The sequence below is a fragment of the Gavia stellata genome, chromosome 2, assembly GCF_030936135.1.
Source record: "Gavia stellata isolate bGavSte3 chromosome 2, bGavSte3.hap2, whole genome shotgun sequence".
Taxonomy (NCBI): Eukaryota; Metazoa; Chordata; class Aves; order Gaviiformes; family Gaviidae; genus Gavia; species Gavia stellata.
In genome coordinates this window covers 86525646-86541190 of record NC_082595.1, presented here as the reverse complement: position 1 = coordinate 86541190, position 15545 = coordinate 86525646, and the positions used below count along the sequence as shown (strand labels likewise).

Here is a 15545-nt window from a genome sequence, read left to right as displayed (position 1 = left end):
GCCAAAGGTTTCTCCTGTTCGATGGTTTGCACTTCATCAGTTTTTGTTTTTCTAACTACCAAAGTACTTAGAAAAAAAACGATAGGAACTCTTCGTGTTCCTTTCAGGCAGAGAAAAACAGCCCAGCTTTTCAAAACACAGTATGCTGCATGAATAGGAAAGTGTGATGGTGACATCTGAACTTGGGAAATAAGAGATCATTGTTCTCTGTTTTTTGTTGTTGTAGCTGTCTGGTTCGGTGCACTAATTGCTTTCAGTTCTGGCCATTCTGTTTCCTCAAGAGCTTAAAAACGCAAATATAAATTCATTTAATGTTCTGAGTACAGGAGTAGCCCTTTATATTTTATCCCCTCATCAGAGGCGGAGGAGGAGGGAAGAGGAAAGGGTTTTGAATAAACAAAGTACTTCCATTTCCCCCATAATAAAATGGTAACATGTCTTCCTTTCTCATACTTTCTAATCCTTTGGTCAGCATATGACCTTTGAAGCTCCATGAGATGGTGGGTGTGTTGTATGGCTGGACTTGGGTGCGCTTCCAGGCTGCAGTGGCCAGCTGCGTTTTGTGCGGCAGTGAAGTGTTGCATCTTGAGGTGGGATCGATCCCCCAGGCAGGATCCCTCTCAACCCTTTGGAGGTAGCTCTGGATGACTGTGCAATGTGGTGTTACGCACTGTGTGAGTAGCCCTAGTTCATAGGCACTCAGGAAAGGTGAACAGGAAAAGTCTTAAGTGTGGCTTTCTTAAATTCCTAAGTGTTTTAAAATGCCTGAGACATGCTAGTATATGTTAAAAATGTGCTACATAATTAATCCTTTAAGCAGTTTTTGGTTAATAAGTGAATGTGGAACTACAAAATCCTTCTACGTAAAACTCAAAAATCTTCAGCAGATGTAAACTTGATGCTCCTGTGATCTTGGGTGTACGTGAGAGAAGTCTGGGGAGGGTAAGGTGAGAGCCTTAGTGGTGCAGAAGGAGGAGGATTTGGGGAAGGCTAGGAGCCATATAATCTTAAACTTTTCCTGGATTATTTGCATGTTGATGCTATTTCTTATTCCTCTGCAAGGCCGTGTGTTCATGCAGATTTCCTAGGAAGCATCCCCACCGTGATTTTCTAGTTTGGCTGGGGCTGTTATTTGAGCAAAGGTTGAATGGATGAATCAAGGATGGGAATATCAGAGGGCAGGGAAGCTGTGCTAAGAAGACAGCGGAGTGATGGTGAATGCTTTGAAGGTTACTTGGCAATGCAGTTTATCTCTGCCCCTTGGCCTTAGGTTGTTCAAAAAGCTGATGTACTAGTTCTGAGGCTAAAGAAAACAGCCTTGTAGGATTTCAACAGTGGATGCCTGAGCTTTTGAGTTGCTGGCAAAGTGTGTCTGAGACTCAGAGTATTCCCTGTAGCATCTTCTGAGATAGACACACAGCAGCTGGGCATCTGAAACGACCACTGATTCCCTCAGGCTCCCCAGACTTGGGTAAATCTTTTCCTGCATTCTTACATCAGTGGTGAATTCTGCAAGGACACTGGGTTGCTGAAGCGTCCTTGCTTGACGTCCTTGAAGTTTGGGTTGGGCTCCTGTGCTTTGCGTTGAGTTTCAGCGCAAGTGTTTGCTCTGCATGGAGGAGGAGAGATTCTGCTCTAGGCACAATCAGAAGCTCCTGTGTGCTATTTGTTTTCCCACAGCACTTGGGCATTCTCCGGGACAAGTCTTGAAAGACCCTGTGACTCAGAAAAGAAGTGCAGTCTCCAAAGGAAGACAGATGTGCTCAAATTTCTGCAGTTCTTTCCTTGTGTCTCGGCTGGCACTTCATTAAGCTTCCCTCTCTTCCAAAGTGCGTGTGGATTGTTGGGATCCCTGGGAATTGTAGCAGGCTGCTACCCATGCTGCTCATCCTGCAAGAGGTTTCCTCCAGCGACTCCCTCCCCCCTTTTCTTCTGCGCAACCCCTGGAGGCTGAATTCTTAGAGCTTAGGGCCCTGCCATCCCAGATTCATCAAAATGTTAATGGCTTTTCTTGTTCTGTAGCTTCTTCCAGACAGGAGGGGTAATGCATAAAGTTTCTGTAGTTAATTTAATGCATGCTGGTATTTGGGATTATGTATGCTACGTATGTATGCTGTGTTTTTGCAGACATGGTGCATTCCTTTTTGGTATCCCTCTTCTGCAAGACGAGGGTTTTTTTGTTTGCCTTTGACAAGTATTAAATCCTCCAGATTCCGTTGATAAGTTTTTGTCATGATATTGCATGGTCCTTAAAATGCCCTGAAGTTGTTCATTTAATTGTAGTATTTTTATTTGAAAGAAAATGCTACCCTCTGCCCCACTTACTCTTAACAGGTGTGGAAGTCTGGATTTTTTTTAATGTCTTACACCTTTTCCAGTCTTTGTCAGATTGTCAGCAGCTTATTCCGTTCAGCTCTTGTAGGATAAGAAGAAAATCACCGTGAGCTTTCACACTGGACAGTGGCTGCTGGGTATTAGGCACTGGGTGGCTTTCCTGTCCTGCCCAGCTGCAGCAGTGCCATTTGAACCATCCTGCTGTCCACCCCCTTCTCGGATGAAGACTAACCCCCTTGCTTATGTAGGAGATGAGCCTCTTGCACTTCTGTGTCTGCCTGCATGTTGCTGTCTCTCTGTGATAAAAGCCTGGCAGGCTTCTCTGCTGCTGCTCTTCTTGCTTCCATTGAACGTGCCTACCAAGGGCCTGGTCATGCAAGCCCGTAGCATCAGTGTAGTTGCTGTGTACTGTCAGATTTGCGCTGTCTGTAGTGGCTCTCTAGCTGGCAGCAGGTAAGGGGATTCAGGTTAGCTGTTCCTCCATGGAAGTGCTCTGTAACCTTGCGGCTTGGTTTTGCATCCAAGCCTTGAGTCTCAAACAGTGGAATAGATGCAAGTGTGTGTGCAATGGGAGAATTAAATGGATTTTGATAATCTTCGTAGATGGATTATGCTGGTTCTGTTGCTGACTCTGCTCTCAGCATAGCTGAGATCCTTTGCTTTGTGGACTGAGGAGCGATGGGTTTGCTGTGGCGTCTACTGAGGAAATCTGTGTGGGTAATCTTGTTAAGCCATATTTGACTCTGCATGATGCTTGATACCAAAACCTCAACGTGGTTCTTTACTTTGATATCCAACAAGAATAATACTGTTTGTTAAATGTGTACAGTTTCATACCTACTGTAGAGATGGATTCTGGCTGCATATATATAATAGTTGCTACCCATTTCTATAGTTTCTGGTTAAACTGAGCTTATGACTGTATTGATAGTGCAGTTGTTCTGGACACAAGTCTTGTGACATCAGGATATTCTCATTCCAAAATCTTTTCTCAAGACAGTTGCCATGTTATGGCAAATATACTTATCATTTATGTGAACATAATTACAAATTTCACAAAAGATAAATATGCTACTTCAGGATTACCTTAACGGTAGAGATGGTTCCTCAGAAGCATCTCAATAGTCACAACACTGTAGTGTATGGAGAGAGCTGCTGCTATGCAAGGCTGACGGTCTGAGCAGTGGCCAAGATTTTGGAGGTCAATCTTTGGCAGCTGTAGGCCAGTGTCCCAAATGCTCCATGAGCCTTATTTTTACCTTTTCCTTGCTTCCAAAATGGATTACAGTTGCAGATTTAGAAACTTTTATTTTGTTTTGTCTTCAGTTATCAGGGTACTTTCAGACATCAACAGCAACGGTATTTAACTGTTCTACTTCCAGTTGCAGGCGGTTTGATATTGCTGCTTGTTATTTGAAGTGTTTATTCATTTTAGCTGCTTTACAACCTAATTAAAAGTCTCTTTAGAGATCTAGTTATCCTTAGTTATCCTTAGTTATCCTCAGGACACCACATGCATTGTGTATTGCATGATATGTGTATTTTATTCAACAAGTCATTTAAAGCTTCCTTAGAAGGCTGGGTGAACATGCGGCAGCTGACCTGCAGAGCATCAGTCCATGTCACTGAAGAGCAGTGTGTAATCTTTGCTTCGCTCTCTGGGGCTTCAGCTCACTTGTTTGTATCAGTGCATGCACACCAAAGCTTTCCCTTTTTAATTCACTTATCTGCTCTCAAAGACATACCTGTCATCCGTACTATAGGATTACCTCCCTTCTGCCCACAAAGTGGGTAAGTGCCCCCCTTTTCCTCTCCCCCACCAAAAGCAGGATAACCAGTGTTTTCAAACGAGAAATGCAGAGGAAAGGCTGGAACACTTGTTTCAGTTCAGCCTGGGCTGGTGACCCAGCTGTTTTACAGTAAGGACATAAGCTAATTAGGCAGAAGCACTCTTAAGTCTTCCAATCCTGTCCTGCAGCCCCACATGAGCTCCACTCTCTCATCTAACAGCTGCTGCCTGTTGCCCTGTGCTCTCACTTTGGATCTGGCTGTCCACCTCTGCTGTGCTTCCACAGCATCTGAGCAGAGACCTCCTCCGTGAAATCCTCCTCTTCTTTGCCTGCCACCAGCTGCCCTGACATGAATGTGCTGGTAGAAGTCTGGTGGTAAATAGCAAAACCCAGAATGCTGAGAACTAAATGTGAATTGACACTTTCTTGCTCGGTGGACAAGGAAAACACAAAAAGACGACAGCATGCTGTGCTGTGAGACAGTATAGTTAGCAAATTCATCTTTTTGTTAACATACGCAACTGCTGGATATTGCTCGTTTGCCTTCTGAACCAATTTGCGTCCAGGTGAGCACTTACGGACAAACTAGAATTACTTTCCTACTCCTCCATGGACACGTCTTACCTGGTGCAAGAAAGCATCCTGTGAATGCACTCACTGCAGCCCTGGTTGTGAACACCTGAAAGCCATGGGACCTCCCACCAGAGACTGTTGTGTTTTGCATGGTGGTAGAGCACTACTGCAGATGATCTTAAGCTTTAGCTTGGGTCAGGCCGGTGACTCTTTTTTTTGCTAATGAAAGCAAAGCTCCCTTGATGCAGACTTGGAGATAACAGAATTTTTCACTCTTTTAGATGGTTGCTTGCTAGCAGTTGTGTTGGGTGGGTGGTTTTTTTTGTTTTGTTTGACACATCCGATTTCTAGTGACATATATTTTCTTTGTATTATCCTCTGTGTCTCCCTTGAGGTTAGTTTAAAACCTGTGCTTAAAAAATTATCATCTTCACATCTTACATGTGAGGTGTAGGGATCGATGTACAAAGCAGAGTACTGGGGAGGAAAGAAACGCATACTGCAAATTGCTTTTAGGTTCTGGAGCACTTCAGAATCCCACAGACGTGTAGAAATTCTTGCTTCCTTTGAAGAAGTGATGCAAAAGTTGGAATTTGTGAATCGGTCACTAAAATAAATTTGATGTTGATAAGTTGGAGGAGGAGATGAGGTTTATATGCAGCAGGAGAAATAAGGTGAGAGAGGAAAGACGACCTCGTCACTGAGCAAGGCTCATCAGGGAGGGGAAGGAAGAAGCAGCAAGCACCGACTGTGTTTGGGAAAGAGAAGATAAGTGAAATCTCATGATGGAATAATCTAATTAAAGAAGTTTAGAAGGTGTTATTTTTAAATGGATTACAGAAAAGTGGATTTTTCCATCATGGTATATTCTGCCAGATTTAACTTTTTCTAAGGAAACTTTGCTAATGTACTTGCGTGCACATCTAGCAGCAGTGTCTGGCTTCATCCAAATTCAAGAGAAGGCTATGAATTCTGAAGTGTTTTTTTTGTTGTTGTGGGTTTTTTTGGGGGGGTGCTTTTGTGTTTTTGGGGGTTTTTTAGTGACGTGTGTGCTGGTTTTTTTGGTTTTTTTTTTTTGAAAGTAGCAGGACAAGTTGGAGACAGAAACCTTTGGCCTGCTGAAGTATCAGCTACAGCGTTAAACATCAGACAATCCATATGGGAGTGACATAAATACTTCATTTTCTGGATAATCTAGATTAGAGATCATAAAATGGCAGTCTGCAAACAGGCATCATTAATTTTTGTATCCACAGAGTTGCTTGGGTTTTGATTTCTTTTTTGTTGAGAAGGTTAGATGCCATGAATGTGAAGTTACTGAAGAATTAATCCAATAAATCTGTAACTTTGCTGTTAAAACATTTAATACACTTTCTGTCATCCACAGCTTCATAGGTAGAATACTAGTTTTTAGTGATTTTTTTCTCTTGCTTCTCAAACTAAAAGTATTTAATTCCTGCTATCCTCGAGGCCCAAGATGGAAAACCATATAAAAATGTCTCCTAGCCTTGTTTAACTCTTCATTGGCATGTATCAGTAAAAGCGTAGAAGACCTAAATTTCTTGCTGAACTCGGGCTCGTCCACTTAATTCACCTGGAACTATTGTTTCTTTGTGATCTGATCTTTGAGCTTCCCCCTTCTCCCCTCCTTCTTTTTCCTCCTGTTTCCAATTTTCAGGTCCTGGTCCTCTGTTACTGCTTCTTCCCGCAGCTGAGAAGGACAGTCTGTTGATTTACCACATGCTATCTGTTCAAAACCCAGCTTGTTTTTATGTCCCCGCACAGTTTTCTTTCACATAAATTGCCTAATATCCATGTATCCATGAAATGCAGTTTTGTGAGGACTTTTTTCGTGCTCCTCTCCTCCCTTGGAAAGAGGATGTATTCAGAAGCAGTGAGGAGGAGGAAAGAGATGCGTACCTCGCTTCAGTTTCTTGTTAATTATACAGTAAGGGATTTAGTCGAGAAAACCCAACCTAAACTTGTTTGTGAATTTTCCTTAAAGTTATAAAGACAGGTCTTAATAGAGCTGTATCTCTTGTGTTCAGTATATCCTCAGCCTCAGAGCTTGAAGAGGAAAATGTTACAACCTGTACAAGAGTGGCTTAATCTCAATAGACTTTGCAAGAATCGCGTGACTCCTGTCACACTGGGCCCCAGAAATTGTAACATTTACCTAAAGAGGTTGATTACTGCAGCCTTCAGGGCTAGCAGCAAAACTTTCCGGTTTCTAGAGAAAAAAAAAAAAGCCTGTCAGATCATTGTGTTTGTCATGATTTTAATGTGGAAATGGAGGGAGAGGATGAGTGACCTTCCTCCATCCCTTCCCCCTGTGGAGACGGAACCTCTGGGAGCTGCCCTCGGCTGCTTTGGGGAGGGTAGAGAGATGTGGTGGTGGCATCTGCGACACAACAGCCTACTCTGCTGGGCTCTGCAGCTGAAGAGCCCTTTGTAAAGATAAACAAATACTTGCACCGCAAATTCCTTCTTGCAGGGTACTTGACTAAGTGGGCAGTTTCCTCCTCTCACATTGGGAAGGTGGAGGAGGTGGAGAGTGTGGTGGGAGAGCTTTCCCAAGGGCAGGCGGTAGCACAGAGGAACCTCCATGGAAGTGGGAAGAGAACCTCTAGGCTCCTAAATCACTCGAGCACTGCAGTGCTTAATGCTTTATTGGACCTTTTCTGTGCATGTGTGTATGCGTGATATACTACCAGTAGGTATTGTATATTATATATGTGAGAAGAGGCAGGGGGCAAATTCTTCCTGTGTATTGAATTGGATGGATGAGATCTGGTCTGCCTCTGGTTATCTCTCTCCCGAGGCTCAATGCTGCATGAATTCACAGTCTTTGAGTCCGGAATGGGCTTCCTGGGTATACATTTGGTATAAACTAATCAACTGCTTAATGTATTAATGAATTACTAATCACTAAGTGGTTAAGGTGTTTTGCCTGTATTGTACATACCTGCTGGTGGGCTTTCTGCTGTGACTGTCTACATCAGGACTATTCAGTTGACTTTTGCTGGGGTGTACAGGGTGTCCTGAAGCACAGTGCTCTGTGTTGCCTTCATAGCTGGAAAATCTAACAGCATCCAGTAGTTGCTCCCTGAAAGATTCTTGAACATTGTAAACTCTCCCTCGGGAACGTGGCACATCTGAGACTTCAGCTAAGTTCTTGTAAAAATACTTTTTACTTTGGGCTGGAGTCCACTGTTTGAGTAGCTCTGGTCTGGTAGCAGCTTAGGACCTTCCTGGCCATTGCTGTCTCCATATTGATTAGGTATTGGAAACTGTGTTCGCTATTGCAGAATGTGTAAAGGATGCTGGCCATGTAGCCTTTGGGTAGACAAAAAAATATTGTCAGTTCTTGAAATTCAATGTACAATGCTGTAAAAATGTGCCATACGAAGGGTTTTACTAGTTTAAAATAAAGGCTGTCTTCTCCCCGACCTTCCCAGCCATCAGAAGAAGGAAAATGGGGGAATGGGGATTGAGAGATGTCGCTGTTGTAAAAATTGTCAACAAAAAATAGATTAACACCAAACAAAAGGATTTTTAGAAGTAATTTTCTCATTCAGACAGTATAGAATTTCCTAGTGTCAAGCTTACCTCTTAAGTCAGTTGTACAGGACTTGCTAGATCATTAGCAAATTCTTGTGCAAACTAGAATGATAAACAACTGAAGAGGTGTTTTGAAGGGGGGGGGGGGTGGAATATGCCCTCCTATAGACATGACTGCCAAGCTTGGTTTTCATCCACTTCTGCTGGTACGACTTCTTTTTGCTGCCAGTGTATTTGTATTGTCACACGTCACAGGGCTTATGCTTGGTTTATGGCTTTATTATTAGCAATGCTGCACAATCTGTGTGCCAGAACATCTGGGGCATCGTGTAAATGTAGAGCATTTGTCAGTGTGTAGCATTAGAAGAATCCTAGATATTTAAGTAGGTTTTGAGCTGGTTTTCCAGCAGTGGCAAGAAAAGCATTCAACCTTACTGCTGCTGATATTGGCAGAGATGTACGTGTTAACGTCTGTAATGAAATCAAGTAGTCAACAGTAATGGTGAAAGCTCCTTTAATCCATGAAGAGACAGAAGGACTTTATGTATTTTAATATCCTCTGTTGCATTTCAGTTGATTATGTCACTGCCTCTGTTATCATCTTCTCTGCTATAATAATCACTCCAGGTTTTTTTCATATACTAAAATGCTCCTTGCTTTTTCTATTCTGCGTTCATTTATTCAACAGAATGTTACAGTAGTCTTCTCACATAGTGATAAAGTATCTGCTCATAACTTGGTTGTGTTTTGCCTGAGAAACCTTTTTAAGATGCCTTGCAATTAAAACGAGTTATATTTAAACCTTGTTGAGCTTCCTAAATGTATAATGAGCCTCAGTTCAAAGAGTTGCACTGAATTTTTGTCTGTCCCTTGTCCAGTTAGGTGAGGGGAAAAATGAATCAGATACAGAAAAAGTATCAAAGTGGGAAGGAAAATGCACTTTACATGCAAAAAAAAAAAAAAGCTTAACGTAGAAATGGGATTTCCCTTCTTTTCCCTGTTGCCTGTTACCGTTTCTTACTGAAGATTTTTGCTCATCTAGTGACTTAATAGTCTGGAATATCTAGACTGGGAAAGCATGTTTCATTTTCAGAACAGGTTTTGTTATTTGAAAATGCATCCAAACTATAAGCAGTGTCTATACTGTCTTATTTTAAGTAGTATCTTATATTTTAGTAATTTTTACTTATCTCAGATACTTTTACAGATAATACCCAAGACTTGTAACAGAAAAAGCTTATCAAACTAGTTTTGCTGAGAAGGTGTATTTTCTGGTTTTCATAGTTGATCATACAGAAGTAGAAGAGAAATTATTTGTAGTATGGCAATGAAACTACGTATCGGTGGAGGAAATCAGCATGATCAGTTTCAGAAACTTTGTCACTGAGAATTTAAGTTTATCTTCTGCTTTATATGTTAAACTTTTTTTTGTATGTGTATATATTTATTTTTTTTTAGGGTAGTTACTTCTACTTGAGCTTTGATTTTTTTTTTTGGAGCTTTTTGTTTGTTTTTTGTCTGGGAGAATGATTCACACACACAGAAAGTGTATATCTGTACATGAAAGGGAGGGGTGTGTGTACATATATGCATGTATAAAAGTTGTGGACACTGGCTTGGTTGCAAAGAAAGGAGTTATTCTGAGTGCTCAGAAGCTTTGAAATAGTGATGTCCCTTTCAGGACTTTTCCAACTAGTTATCCAGGGAAGGATGGTATGAAGACTAGATGGTGGATGACACGCTTCTTTACTTGCTGCTGGTTAGCAGAGCTCAGCATTGCTGTTTGTCATTGCTGTAATGCAGTAACAACGTCTACTGAGTGCATGTAGGACCTCTGTCTTCAATAATCCTGTAGTACAAATTCAGTCTTCTACAGGCGGCACTCAATCATAGAGGATGGGAATGGTAAAACCATCAGCTTTGCTGTCTGCAAATGGAGTTTTGATTTTGTTTTGATTTTATGCATGTTTCTATGTAGGGAAAGGGAAGGTTTTCATTTCTGTGTACTGTTTGTATTTCTTAGAAAACCCTTTCAAAAGTAAATGCTTCCACATGAATGTTTAATTTAAAAAAGGGGGGGGGGGGGGGGGAAGAAAAAGTATTAGTTTATTTGCCATCTGTTTCACGAGACAGATCAATGTCCCTGCAATGACGTCAGTGCTTTTACTTTATGGAGTGTGAGTGACAGGCAAATGCTTTTAAGTACTTAGAGTGTTATGAGAATTTATCACTTTAAGGTCATCATTTAATCAGGCAAGCCTAATGATACTTTTTTTTTTTTAGTTACTCAAATGCCACTATTCAGACCTGTTTGTCCCTACCGTATGAGAGGAATAAAGTGTGAGGTTTTGACTCCTGAAGTGCGGTCAGCAGAGACTCTTGTGAATGTGACACGTTGAAATAGGCTGGTTGTTCAAGTGTCCCCGACTTAAATGCGGGAGCCCTGTGGCTCCTGCAGTAGCTTCATGGCTACTTCCAAGGTTCTTTGTGGAGGATCTGCCCGTTGACTGCATCACTGGCGCGTGTTGTGCTGGATCTGGGCTTGTGAACGAGACGAAACCTGTGAAGAGGTTTGAAGGGCCTGACCCCACGGCCTGCTTGCTCTCCGGCCTGACGCCCCTGCGCAGGGTCCCAAATGGCGGCCCTTGCGCCAGGCGGAAGTCCTGCCACCTGGTCTGGTCTTCCTGTGAGACAAGCTGCCCCAGGGGAGCGAGCTCTCGTAATCCTGAGGTGGGGATTCGGTGTGGCCTGTCCCTTCTAACCTCAAAGGCCTCACCTAGTGTTTCACTCTGAGTTTCTCTCATTGCTGTTGCATTTCTAGGAAAGATCAACTGTTTCCCCTCAAATGCCAAAGCTGTTACGAAAGAGCGGGTGGGTAGGAACATATAAAAGGTCTCTGATGGGACTTAATCTCTGAGGTCACCTCTTCCATTTTATGGGACAACTGCTGCTGTTGACGGGCCTTAGGGTTTGTGTAGATTTAAAAGCAGTTCATTCTCTGTCACCAAGTGTACTGAGGGAACTACTTGCGCTGCGCACGCCGCTCCCTGCAAGCCTCACCCTAGGTGGTTTTGTTTGGCCTCGTGGAAGCACAGCGTGGTTGTTTGATGCCTCGCACTGTGAGTATTCACCCCTCTCATTCTTTATTTTGATATTTAGTAACAGTGAATATATTTTCTGAATGTGCTTTGTATTTCTGGGGTTAGTGATAAGACCACTCCAGAGCTACTCGTAGTCATTAGGAATCGTTTCTCCATCTGCCCCGTCTGTTTCCAAAGCTGTGCCTGGTGAGCGTCCTTGGGAGCACTGGGGTTCGTGAGGCAAGAGTGATTTGCTTCCATTCCAAGAGGAAGCACCTCTTGGGATGGAGTGAAACCCATCTGGGGGTGCCCATCTCCCTCCTTCCCTCCAGCCCTTCCCACTCATGTAGGAAGCAGGAGAAGGTTCCCAGAAGATGCTCTTCTACTGCCCTTTCGTTGATCGTTCACAAAGGGTGACCTGTGGGTTTGGAAGATGTTCTTTTTGGCTCTGGTTTCAGTTCTGAGCTGGGGATCATTCAAAATAGATGCATTTGCTCAGATTACCTGGCAAGAGATGGACCTGATGAGCAGGTCCCCCCCTCCCTCCATCACACCGCTTTTGGGGACAAGAGCTGAATGAAATATGTAGGCAGTCAATTCTGAGTTACTAGGCTAGGGAAGAAGAGACCTAATTTCCAAATATTTTGCAACATATTTAGATCACTGATGGCTGCTGAGGTCAGTGGTGACACTTGCATGAGGAAAATCTATGAAGACATTTCTGAAGTATTCTTTCTGATGATAACAGCAGGAAGAGGAGATGGAGTAGATGTAGTGCTCTGTAGAAAAAAAGGAAATAGGAAAAAAACTTGGAAGCAGAAGTCTGATTTTTTTACTTTAAGATTTGCCTTTTTTTTCTTTTTGAATTCTTTTCAAAATGAATCATAAAAATCTTAAGTTGTTAAACAAGGAAACCAAACATGTTTGTTTCATTTTTGCTGGATCTCAGTGACAGTGAACAAGGACTTACACAGAGGACCCACAGCCTATTCATGGAAATACAGCTTGATGTAAGAGGCTGAGAAGACAATATATATAGCATGCCTAACTTCAGTAGGTAAACATGTTATGTTGAAGAGACTTGAAAAAAAGATCTGTTTTCACATACAACTATCTCTGATTACTTTCTGGCAATCTGAAATAGTGTACTAGCACTTACTTGGGACCCGTCAATTTGAATAATATTTTCAAATTACCTGGTTCTGCTCCCATGAGTGTATGTTACAGGTGGAGAGACTTGCACATTTTCTTCTTCCTTCCCTTGTTTTCCCTCCTCATGTACTTTCTGCCAGCACAGGTTGTGGGCGTGTATTGATCAAATTACAAGAGGTTCAGATTTTAATTGGTTCGTTAGGACAGTCCTAGCACATAGAGAGTCTTTTTTGGTTTTGATGGGCAGAGGCTGATAAAGATCAGTCCAAGGACAGGTGAGTAGTCTAGGATCAGGAAGGGGAAATGGGATGTGAAAAAGCACAAAATGGCTCTGCCGTGATAGCCACGTACTTGGAGGGGAAACAGTCTTGCATGTTGAAATGTCTCCAAAGGTACCAAGATAACTACTTGCAGTAGCAAGTTACTGAATGTAATGAGGCAATAACTTCAGTGTAGATGCAGTACAGTTGTTGACAATTTTTTTTTCTTTTTTTTTTTTTTTTTCTTCTGCAGATATTCCTGAAATACCAGAAAGCATCTCATTCTGCAGAGCACTACAGGTAGCAGATTTCAGTGGGAATCCACTGACTAGGTAACTTCCACCTTCTTCTTAGTACTTGCCCTACCAGAATTACAATCTTGCTGTAACGATTACAATTTTAAATAAGCGCTTAAAAATTGTGATCTAGGATCTCTATGAAATCTTGCCAACGGTGTCTGTCTCTGGCAGGGACTGCAGCAAAATTTCAGATTTAAAAAGTGATGTGCATCTTTCCTGGGAGGGGATGAAATTTGTTAGCCAACCAGGAAAAATGTAAATCTGATTGTCTGTTAAGTAATTTTCATTCCTCTTCTTAAATGCATAGAAAAACCGTGCTCATACTTGGGAGAGATAAGGCAATGGTTAGCACGAACGCACTGGCACAAACCCAGGTGCCTGACGATTTGGAATAGACTTTAGATCAGCCGCTGCAGATAATGGCTTTTACTAATGATTAAAGCTTGGACTAGCATTTCATCACCCTCCCATCAATTGGGACACAGTGACGTGCAGTAACATGTGGCAAAAATATTCTGTGTATGTTGGTGGCTGCTATGGCTGCTGCCGGTCTGCATTCTGATGAGCTGGAGTTTGGGGATTATGCACACTTTTGGTATAGAAGAGGAGTTTTGTTTACATTTTTATGTTCCGTTTGTGGAAGAATTTGGAATTTATCTAGTGAAATGAGGCTGGAGATAGCAAGGAAGAGGTGATCTGCTAGTTAAGGCCTTTAAATACTATTTGGAGAACTCTTTCCTAAACAAGCCCGTGCCACAGAGCTCCTTTGTGATGCTGAGCAAGTAACATAAGCCAGAGTATTCACAGTGGGCACTCCTGACCTGCTTTGCTTTGCACTGAGATGGGCTAGGAATACTTGCAGGATTAGCTGGCTGGCTGGCTGGGTTGCAAGAGTGCTAACAAACAGGAGAGTGTCTGTAATATCTTAAGCCACTGCAGTGGTTTTGCGAGATGGCTTCTCCCACGTGTGCAGCTGAGATTCTTCAGAAGTGCACTTTGAATATCGCTCATAGTGTGTCCTGAGTTCTCTGGAAAGTCACATGTCTGAGCATTAAAGGGACACTTGTGATCTTAATCCCTGTGCCTCTGTAGCCCATTTATATAGTGAGGATAATAATACCACAAAAATCCAGTAAAGCAAACTGCGGCTGAACTGAAGTTTAGATACGCAAGCGGTGAGGGCCACCGAATACGTTTTTCCCAGGCATCAGTGTGCAGTACGTAAAGCTCAGAGCTGCGTCTCGTGGTATGGAAACCAAAATTGTCTGCAGTAGTGTGCTAGTTATGCTGCTCCATTTTTGTGCTGGATAAAGCCTGGGGCCCAAGTAATGTGTTTCCTTAAACAGTAGTTGTAATGCACGGCTACAGCTGAGTGGAATTAACAAGAGAGTTGAAAGGCTTTTTAATGGGGTTGAAATAGATCTCATAACTCTTTGTTGACAGTTTATTGGAATTTTAAAAATTTTTGATAAAGTGGCTCCAAAGTGCATGCGTGTCCTGGAAAACATCACTCCAGGCAGTTTACTAAGTCAGAAAACACAGATACCAGAAGCTGTTTACACACGGTTGCCAGGTGTTTTCTGTGATGAGATCCAGAATTTCAGTTTTACCTGTATAACAGCATGTAGGTTTTGGCACTGATTTGCCCAGGCAGAGTGGGAAAGTCTAGTAGTGATTTCCTTTTCTGTGTGGTATCATGGAACTTTTTTAGTCGTTGATTCTTGTCCTTGTATCTTCTAAGCTTAAAAGCCAGTCGGAGATCTTCCCCATCAATGTCCTACCACTAATACAGTATGTTGCCTCATTGTCAAACTTAATCATTGATGAACCTGCAGTATTAAAAGTGGCTGGCAGACCATTTTTCTGGTCGTTTTCAGATGATTTCAGGTTTGTATTAATAAAAAGCAGGTGCACTTATTGTAGATTAGACTGGAAGTCCACTATATGCTATAGATAGGATAGAATAGAATAGTTCCAGCTGGAAGGCACCTACAATCATCTAGTCCAACTACCTGTCCACTTCAGGGCTGACCAAAAGATAATCAGACCGTAATGAATAACGGTAATGAATAGTTACAGTGGAGCTTACGTTTTGGAGATACTGAGCATGTTCTGTTAAAAAGGTCCAGAAAATGACAAACAGTGCGGTATAAAGTTGAGCACATGAAAAGCCCTCCCTGCGCCCCCACTGTAATTTGTCTTTTTCCCTTTCCCCATCATGCACAGTTATATTTGCCTGTAAGTGTGCATCTCCTTTTGGCTAGTTGCCTGCAGGTCATACCATGTGCCTTGAGCTGGGTGATGGGGAGAGCAGGAACCAAACCAAATGCTACAGCTTAAGCTTAGGTTGCATGCTCTGGGGGTCGAGCAGAAGTTGGATGGCTGGGCCAGGGGCTTCTCCTCCTCTACATCATTGCCTCTTTTACGCCACCCTGTCTGCTGTGCAACTGCAAACTGAGCTGCTTGGTGGAACGTGGCTGCCAGCGAGCAGTGAGT

General features: G+C 42.5%; 1 protein-coding gene across 1 annotated transcript in view; it reads left to right on the top strand.

Moving 5' to 3' along the window:
• LRRC1 (leucine rich repeat containing 1) overlaps positions 1–15545 on the top strand; it is a 71442-nt gene that overhangs the window by 17879 nt on the left and 38018 nt on the right. Inside the window, exon 3 of the mRNA XM_059834428.1 lies at positions 13004–13082. Coding sequence (XP_059690411.1) covers positions 13004–13082 — 79 coding nt within the window. The remainder of the gene's footprint in view (positions 1–13003; positions 13083–15545) is intronic.